Genomic DNA, 9981 nt, shown 5'->3' with positions numbered 1-9981 from the left:
GCCACGTGGTTTTGTTGACTTTTGAGCTTTTTAAAATGCAAATCTGATGGCCACGATGTCAGCATGAGCAAAAACGCTCAGCATGACCTGATCCGCTACCAATAAAAAGCCGTGCGCTATGCATCCCATCGCCGGAAAAACCTGGCAAACGGTCGCCCATTCCGGCACATTGACCGAATTCCGGCGCGCCACTCCTTCACCACCACCACTCCTCCCCATCTTCCTACTCTTTGAAAAAGTCCTCTCTCTCTCTCTCTCTCTCTCTCTCTCTCTCTCTCTCTCTCTCTCTCTCTATATATATATATATATATATATATATATATATATATATATATGCGGTTGGCGCTCATTCTCCAATAACATCTTTCCTCATTTTGCTCTCCTCTTTCACCCTTCTTCTTATTCATCCCCCACAGCAAAAGCCATGCATGACAAAAGAAACAAACAAACAATAGTATAGAGAGAGAGATAGAGAGAGATTGTTGGTGTTGTATGGATCACAGACACCAAGGCTTCAAATACAGCTGCAAGATCTGCAAGAGGAGATTTGGCTGTGGAAGAGCTCTAGGCGGGCATATGAGAGCCCATGGCATCGCCGGCGACGTCGACGGCCACATCGAAGACGGCGATCCGACCGGTGACTGGGAAAACAAGCTGCCGATCAAGCACATGTACGGGCTCCGGACCAACCCCAACCGGCTCAAGAACTGCAAGTCCTGTGGGAACTGCGACGAGGAGTTCACGACGTGGGATTTGCTCCTCGACCACGGGAAATGCACGTCGGACGCGGAGTCTCTCGTCTCCGGCGATGTTGAGGCAGCGGCGGCGGTGGCGGGAGCCGGAGGAGAGAGATGGGCTCAGGGGAAGCGGTCCGAGACGGTGAAGCAGTGCAATTCGAATTCCAACTCGAGCCAAGAGGAGGAGGACTTGGCTGCAAATTGCTTGGTAATGCTAGCTTCCGGCTGGGTCGATCACCGACTAGCCACAGACCGACGAATCCCGGTGGAGACCGAGGAATCGTGCGCGTCGGCCACGAAGGAAGATCCGTCGAGCAGCCGGATAATCTCCGGCGATCGCGTGGGGGTTCCGGCGGCACCAAGAGACCAATTTGAGTGCAAAGCATGTAAGAAGGTGTTCAATTCACATCAAGCACTTGGGGGGCATAGGGCTAGCCATAAGAAGGTGAAGGGGTGTTATGCCAAGGTTGATGAACAAGAGGAGAGTTATTTGGAGGAGGATGTGATCACTCACGACGAGTACTCTGTCCCTCAAAGGACCAAACTCTTGCCTCAGCCAACACAAAATATGTTGCCACCAACCAAGAAGAAGCCAAAGGTGCATGAGTGCTCCATATGCCATAGAACATTTGAAACTGGGCAGGCACTTGGGGGGCACAAGAGGTGCCATTGGGTGACCTCAAACTCAACTGATGCAATGGTGCAGGTGAGAAACCAGAGGCAGAGGCCCATCTTCCATGAGCAAATCGATCTCAATTTTCCGGCTCCGGCCGACGAGCATGCTGGAGTAGTCCTGGAACAAGAGAGGAGGGTCAGAGAGACAGCTTCATATATCCATTCTTCATGGCTGGGTATGAACTCAAAGGATGTGGAGGATGAAGTAGATAGTAGGGTGAAGATTGGGAAGCTGGGTGATTTGAAAGATATGAGCTTGGGGAATGGATCATCTCCATGGTTGCAGGTGGGAATCGGGTCATCAAACCATGATGATTAAACAAGATTTGTAGTTTTTTCTATATATATGAAAACAAAAAGAAACCCTAACTATATATAGAGATCAATCAAAAAAAGAAACAAATCACAATTTTTTTCTATTTTCCATTTGACAATTATTTCTATTGGTGTAAATCACAATTCTTTCGAGGGCAACAATATTACTTGAATAAAGCAGTTGTATTTATCATTTGCTTTTTCATTTTTACATGATTTCTATGAGTTCCAATCAAAATGGGGGGTGAAGGAGCTAAGAACAGGGGTTGAGCTTTTCTATGTGTGGTATGCATGTGTGTGTGCTCGCGCGCGAATCATGCAACTCTCACAGCTAACTGTTCTCAAACAACTTATCCAATATCTGTAATGTGCCACTTCTTGCCGTGAACTCCAAGCGATGGGTTGAAGTTCACACTTCACTTGACACAAGTGGCGCCACGCGCGATGCATCAAATGAGAAAGTTGAATGGTTAAGGATGCAGTCATCCCTAAAATCATACCCTATGATCATCCCATGCACCCCTGGAATCTCATTGTGCGCGCACACACACACACACACACACATGAGAGAGTAATGGGTAAGTGTTAAATAAAATATGCTAAATGAAACTTGTTAAATGGGTTTTTCTGCTCTTTCCTATATATATATATGAAGTTCTGACCCTATAAATGTGTTGGGCATAGTCGATTTATGAGGAATCCACGGGTCATGTGTTTTTTATGAGAAAAATGATATTTGGAGCCTCAAAATTTTTAGACTGTTGATTTTCTGAACATTATAAAAACCCACCCATTTGTTCGAATCTAACACTTCAAGAGTTGATCCCTATAAAATCAAGTACATAGATTATATCTATATAATCAGAATTTATAAATAAAATGAAAAAAACATGAAAAACTCATTAGAAGCGTTTCATTTAGCACATTTCATTTAACATGTACCCATTACTCTATGTATATAGAAAAATGAAAACCTTCCCAATGAAAAACCCTCCCAAACCTCTTGGACGTTTTATTGGACTTTTGATACTTTTTCAAAATTTCTATTGTACATATGTGATCTATATGCTTGTTTTTATAGGAATCAGTTATTGGATCAATTGATTCCAATGTATGGATAGGTTTCTATAATTTCAAAAATAAACGTCGTGCAATTTTCATAAATTTTGAGCTTCCAAATGCCATTTTTCTATCCAAAATTCATGATCCAAGTGTCAATTTATAGTAAATCAATCATGCACAACAGAATTTTGAAAAAAAATATCAAAAAAAATCATTAGGGAGAGGTTTGGGAGGGTTTTGATTGAGAAGATTTTCATTCCTACACACACACACACACACACACACACACATATATATATATATATATATATATATATATATATATATAGAGAGAGAGAGAGAGAGAGGAATGAAAACCACCCCAATGAAAACAGTCACAAACTTACCCAGTGGAAAAAGTTTGGTGTTTTTTTTTTTCAAAATTGTGATAGTATATATGTGTTCAACATGATTGATTTACTAGAAATCGATACTTGGATCATGAATTTTGGATAAAAAATGGTATTTGGAGCTTCAAAATTTTATGAAAATTGTATGTCGTTGATTTTTGAAACTTATAAGAACCTATCCATGCATCAGAATCAAAAGCTCCAATAAGTGATTCTTATAAAAACAAGCATATATATCACATTTGTACGGCCAGAATTAAAAAAATACTAAAAATTCAATAAAACGCCCATTGGGTAGGTTTGGGAGGGTTTTCCATTGGATAGTTTTTGTTCCTATAAACACACACGAAAACCTACCCAATAAAAAACCTCCCACACCTACACAATAAGAAATATTTATCAGATTTTTGGTATTTTTTTGAATTTTGACCTTACATATGTATTTAGCATGATTGATTTACTAGAAATCAACACTTAGATCATGCATTCTGGATGAAAAAAATAATATTTGGAGATTAAATTTTATGAAATTTTAGGTCATTGATTTTTTAAACCTTATAAAAACATATTCATGCATCATAATCAAATGCTCCAATAATTGATTCTTACAAAAACAAGCGCATAAATAACATTTGTAAGGTCAAAATTTTGAAAAAAAAATATCAAAAATCTGATAAATGTTTCTTATTGAATAGGTTTGGGAGGTTTTCTATTGGGTAGGTTTTCATTCCCCTATATGTGTGTGTGTGTGTGTGTGTGTGTGTGAAGGGGGGGATATATGATGGTTTCATACCATAATACCATATTTGTATGGATCTGGGCACCAAATGGTATATATAACCTTACATATGTATTTAGCATGATTTATTTACTATGATAGAAGGTTTTATTTCTTTTATTTTTTGAAAGCAAGCTGGGGTTAGACAGACCCCTACCAAATATCTCTTAAGCTCCATGTGGGAGAGGAATTCAAACCTGGGCCTTCACCTTGGCACAAGACCCCGCTTGTCACTTGAGATACCACCTTGAAGGCAGGTTTTATTAGTTCTAATACATCATAAGATCCAATTTTTGAGACAGTGAAAATCAACATCTCACAATTCGTGAAAATAAGGGTGGTAAAGAAATGTTATAAAACTTCATATTTCGGCCAACCTTAACACATGAAAATATAAAATAAAACAATTTAAACATGTTTAAAAAGGTAGATTTTGTGTTTGGTGCTTAGATCTATGAAAATCAAGGTTGTATATAGTGGTAGGTGTCACCATAGAAGCACCTATATATATAGTGCAAACTCTTGTTGGTATAAATCTAGCCACTAAATGGTAAATCTAACCATGCATATGTTTTTAACATGGTTTATTGAGTATATTAGAAGGTTTTATCATGTCTAATACACTATAAGATTTTATTTTTTGGGAGTCAAAATCAATGGCTCGCAATTCATGAAAATAAGGGTGGTTTAAAAATGATGTAAAACATCATTGTTTAGTCAACTTTAACACATAAAAATAATAAATAAAAAATATTGACATGATTCAATGGTTAGATTTTTTGCTTTTGAGACTTAGATCAATATAAATCAAGTGTATACCACTATAAGCTGGTGGTGATAAGGTACCACCATAAAAGCACTATATATATATATATATATATATATATATATATATATATATATATATATATATATATATATATATGTGAAATTGAAAACCTACAAAACGCAAAATAAAAGATGCTATCGGATTTTCAGCCTTTTTTTTTTAATTCCGACCCTATAAATGTGTTCAACATGATTGATTTACTAAAAAACAATACTTGGATCACACATTTTGGATGAAAAAAATGGTATTTGGAGCTTCAAAAATTTACCAAAATTGTAGGTCATTGATTTTTGAAACCTAATAAAAATCTATAGAAGCATCAGCATCAAATGCTGCAAGAAGTGATTCCTACAAAAAAGCGTACAAACATTTGTATGTTCAAATTTTCAAAAAAAACACCACAAATTCAATAGCATGTTTCATTTAGTATCATTCCCATTTTGCAGGTTTTCATTTACCTTATATATAAAGGTTCCATTTTAGGATGTCACATGCTATATTTTTATTAGAGTGGGGCCAGCGGTTGTTACAACCTGTTAATCATGTGAAAGACAACTGCTATAGATGGTGAGGGGGTATTTTTGTCATAACAATTCGACTGTGTAGGTTATGTCTTCTCAGGTCTTGTTGTATATAACTGATCATCAATCCCCACCTTTCATCTCGCATGATGGACATATGCATGGCCCCACTCTCATAGATTTCTTGTGAGATTCATGGTTCCCAGTTGAGGTGTGCGCTGAGGACTGGGGACTGAACTTAACTGATGAATTGGTTATATGCATTATATGACGTGATCCACCCTGAGTCCTGGCACTATGCAGAAGATGCTAAAACAAGTTTTTTGGGGGGAGGATTTATAACCAGAAGAAACTGCACCCTGCATGAAGACCTGGTTGCGCAGGTTCAGCCTGCCATACCTACGGTGAAGTGTAAAACTCTGAGGCTAGGACCCCTGCCCCCGGGGGCCTATGCTATCAGTTGGCTTAATTAAGCAGAGGGGTAACACCCTTAGAATTAGAACCTTTGCTCGTCGAGCTGCCAAGGTCCCCACCCTACTACGCCAAGCCCCCCTGGGCTGCCAATACAAGTTAAAAACGTCTCGCATACATTCTGATGACACACAAGAAATACTGACTTCAGTTGTTTGGCTAAATTGTATATAGGAACTGGGAAGGCCCATTGCTTGTGTACTGAAATAGGGTGTTTACGAACTATGCCTCCAAGACACAGCAGAAGTGATACGGGGTGCCTTAAGAATAGTACACAAGAGGACACTGCACCACAGCTAGTCTGGGTGTTCCTGCCAAGCAGGTTATATGTCCCCCTGTCCCCCCCCCCCCCCCAACACGCAGGTGCATGTTCTCGGGTCTGAATCAACGCCACGTATGTAATCACATGGGACTCATTTTCCTGTGTGTGTCGACATCACTTAACATCGGAGTCTGGTGTATTTGCAAAGACTTAGTACCCTTTCCCACCATTAGTGTCATAAAACGATGTTTAGAAGAAATGACAAAAATGTCCTTCCACCAGAAAGGGTTAAAATCATCATTGTTTTTGTCCTAAGGAGTAAACTCTTCTACTTTAACAGGAGTTCCTCGCAATATGTCGCCCTAAATCTTCTTGATCACCCTTTGACGATGCACCATCTGCTGTAACAGGAGCTCCGATTGATGATGCACCTTTTGTCGGCGGAGCACCCTTTGTCACTTTTTTTTGTCGTCGAAAAAACATTTGTCGTCGTCTGCTGTCGTAGGAGCACCATTTGTCGCCGCCGTCGTCTATTATCGTCGGAGCACCCTTTGTCATTGTCTGTTTGTGAGAAACAGTTGAACTACCAGAAAAATCAGCATTATGTCTATTGTTCATCATGATACCAGGGTGCAAGCGTTGAACTGAGTAGACATAGAATAACAATTTACAACAGAGATAATGGTGGCAACGTCAAACAAAGTAGAGTAGCGATTTATAATATAAATCAGATAAGAGAGTAACAATTTATAGTAGAAATCAATTCAAAGAGTAACATATTACAATAGAAATCAGATAAGAGAGTAGCGATTTACAGTAGAAATCAATTCAGAAAGTAACGATTTACAGTAGAAATAAGATACAAGAGTAGCGATTTACAATAAAAATTAGATAAGAGAGAGTAGCGATTTACAGTGGAAATCAAATTAGAGAGTAGCGATTTACAATAGAAATCAGATAAGAGAATAACGATTTATAGTAGAAATCAAATCATAGAGTAGCGATTTATAATAAAAATCAAATAAGAGAGTAGCGATTTACAGTAGAAATCAGATCAGAGATTAACAATTTACAGTAGAAATCAAATCAGAGAGTAGCGATTTACAGTACAAATCAGATTTCTACTATAAATCGCTACTCTATGATTTAATTTGTACTGTAAATCGCTACTCTCTTATTTGATTTCTACTGTAAATCGTCACTCTCTGATTTGATTTTCATTATAAATCCCTACTCTCTTATCTGATTTCTACTGTAAATTGCTACTCTATGATTTCATTTGTACTGTAAATCACTACTCTCTTATTTGATTTCTACTGTAAATCGTCACTCTTTGGTTTGATTTTCACTGTAAATCCCTACTCTCTTATCTGATTTCTACTGTAAATCGCTACTCTTTGATTTAATTTCTACTATAAATCGCTATTATCTGATTTGATTTCTACTGTAAATCGCTACTCTCTGATTTGATTTCTACTGTAAAACACTCTTTTCAACAGAGAGAATAAAAAAAACCATGCCTGCTCAGAGAGAAATCTTATTGCTCTTTTCAACAGTTATAAGAGAGAAAAAAAAGAAAGAATTTTTACAAGGCAAGGGCGACAACCCTAAACATAAACAAGTTGGGTCTGATCCATAAGAAACCGAGTCTCAAACATAAACCCCAAAAAAACATCTTCCGGGGGGCACTGCTCCCCGCACCCCCCCTGAACCCCCGCCCGTGGTCAGTGCAGCGAACACTACAAGAAACCTGTGGATTAGCAACGGATAACTTTCATCGCGAATTTTTTGAATCTAAGTAGTGCCACAACTTATCTGTCGCTAATTCCGTCGCTAATTTGCGACGGATATGATCCATCGTGAGTCCTTCGCTATTTTAAATTAGCGATAGATAATATCCGTCGCTAATTTGTCGTTAAATTTTAAAACAAAAATTAAAAAATTTGCTTGCTGCCGGCGCGTTCTCCGGCAGGGAGCAATTTTTTTTTGTACAGAACCGGCGTCGGGACGCTCTTCCGCAGTGAGCCAGTCACGACTGGAGACGGGATCCGGCGAGGGAGACGGGATCCGACGAGGGTCGTAGTGGAGACGGGATCCGACGAGGGAGAGGCGGGACAGGCGGTGGAGACTGCCGAGGGGCACCGCCGGGAGGAGCGGTCAAGGCAGACGGCGTAGCCAGGGTTCACGGGGGAGAACTTGCATAAGGCGTCGGGCTGGACAACGACGCGGAGGATGGAGGTTCCATTGGTGCCCGAGCAGTCTCCACCGAGAGGTGCCTGAGAATGGAGGATGGAGGTGCCATCGGGCTGGACGACGAGACGGGGACGGAGGGATCGCTGCAGAGCGGCTGCAGAAGTTGCGCGAGGTGCAAGAGGTGCCATCGGGCTAGACGATGAGACGGGGAAGGAGGGATCGCTGCAGAGCGGCTGCAGAAGCTGTGCGTGGTGTGAGAGGTGCCTGAGAAGGTCGACCTCCGTGGTGCGAGAGGTCGTTGCGCATCGTCAGAGGAAGGTGGGGATGGTTTAAATCGAACGGGAGGAGGGAAAATAGAGGGAAGAAAATTTTCGAACGGGGGGGGAGGGAAAATTTCGCGCCTCAGGCGAGACGGTTTTAAATCGAAAATTAGCGAGGGATTTTTTTCGTCCCTAATCCGTCGCTAATTAGCGACGGATTAGGGATGAAAAAATTCCCTCGCTAATTTTGTCGCTAATTATCATTTTTTATAGTGTTTTGGCGACGAAAAAACTTTGTCACTAATCCATCGCTAATTAGCGACGGATATATTTCCGTCGCTAATTTTGCAAATATTCCAAATGTTAGCGACAAATAGTTTTCGCTCGCTGATCCGTCGCAAATTTGCAACGGAAAAAATCCGTCGCAAATTTCCGTCGCTAATTAGCATTTTTCTTGTAGTGGAAACCCACGCCAGGGAAACCCCCAGACTCCCCTTTCTGTAAGAGAAAAAAACTATGAATCAGGCTCCATAACTCATCATGCAGGAACGAGAAGGTAGTCATATGTTGTAACACAAGCTAAAAACAAATGTTTATCGTGCAAATCTATTTACGAGGAGTGGAAGGACATTTTCATCCAACACATATCTATCTTACGGGAGGACATTTCTGTCAAAAGCATGTCTACCTTTTTTATATGTTATTTTATTATAAAGTCATCGTGGGCAACATTGGCATATAAATTATCGTGGGTTCTAAGATATTCCTCTGTACACACAGGAACATGCGAATTTGTGTTTCGGGGAAAACACACACCACCCTCTCGTGTTCTTGTGACATTGCTGCTAGAATATAAGTCTGACAAAATCTATACCTTTTCAATAATGATGATTATAGAATTTGTTAATATAATAAGCCACAGTTATATAACCATTCTTTCCAAAGCTGGTGGGCATTTAATGACTACTCTCACGAGTCTCACTCGCCTGCCTCTTCATAGTCCTCGAGTTTTATCCCTGCTTTGGTGTCTTAGCTTGCCCCTGTTTAACCACGGTACACTCATCCTATTGATCATTAGGTTTTAGGATGAGACTTAAAACTAAGGATTTTGGTTACTATGAAACTGTTAGAATCAAATACAGTATCATGATGTAAATCAGATTACAATACAATATGATATATATGTAATTCAATTGATTCAAATCGTAACAAGGTTCAAGCATGTCATATTCGGTTTTAAACCAAAATTCAGGTGAAGACAACAAATCAAACATATGCACAGAACAAAATAAGAACAACAAAAAAATTATGTTAATATTCTGTAATAGGCTAAGGCATATAAAAATACTCCTCTTATACAAGATTTGCCCCCACATACGGTGCAAAAAGGGTCTGGCATCTTTCTCTCATGATACAATAGCCTCGACGATCTGGATCGGTGCACTCCGTTGATAGATCATCCTTCGAAGACAACATCAGCGAAAGATTG

At 39.7% G+C, this 9981-nt stretch overlaps 1 protein-coding gene across 1 annotated transcript; it reads left to right on the top strand.

Moving 5' to 3' along the window:
* Positions 1 to 492: 492 nt before the first annotated feature.
* Positions 493 to 1871, top strand: LOC149819435 (zinc finger protein ZAT9-like). The gene has a single exon (XM_089986408.1). The coding sequence runs from the start codon at positions 493 to 495 to the stop codon at positions 1729 to 1731; it is 1239 nt and encodes a 412-aa protein (XP_089842534.1). The 3' UTR covers positions 1732 to 1871.
* Positions 1872 to 9981: the final 8110 nt, after the last annotated feature.

The sequence above is a fragment of the Nuphar pumila genome, chromosome 13, assembly GCF_984573655.1.
Source record: "Nuphar pumila chromosome 13, dmNupPumi1.hap1.1, whole genome shotgun sequence".
Classification (NCBI taxonomy): Eukaryota; Viridiplantae; Streptophyta; class Magnoliopsida; order Nymphaeales; family Nymphaeaceae; genus Nuphar; species Nuphar pumila.
Note: the sequence above shows the minus strand (reverse complement) of the source record. Positions and strands in the feature narration are given on the sequence as shown.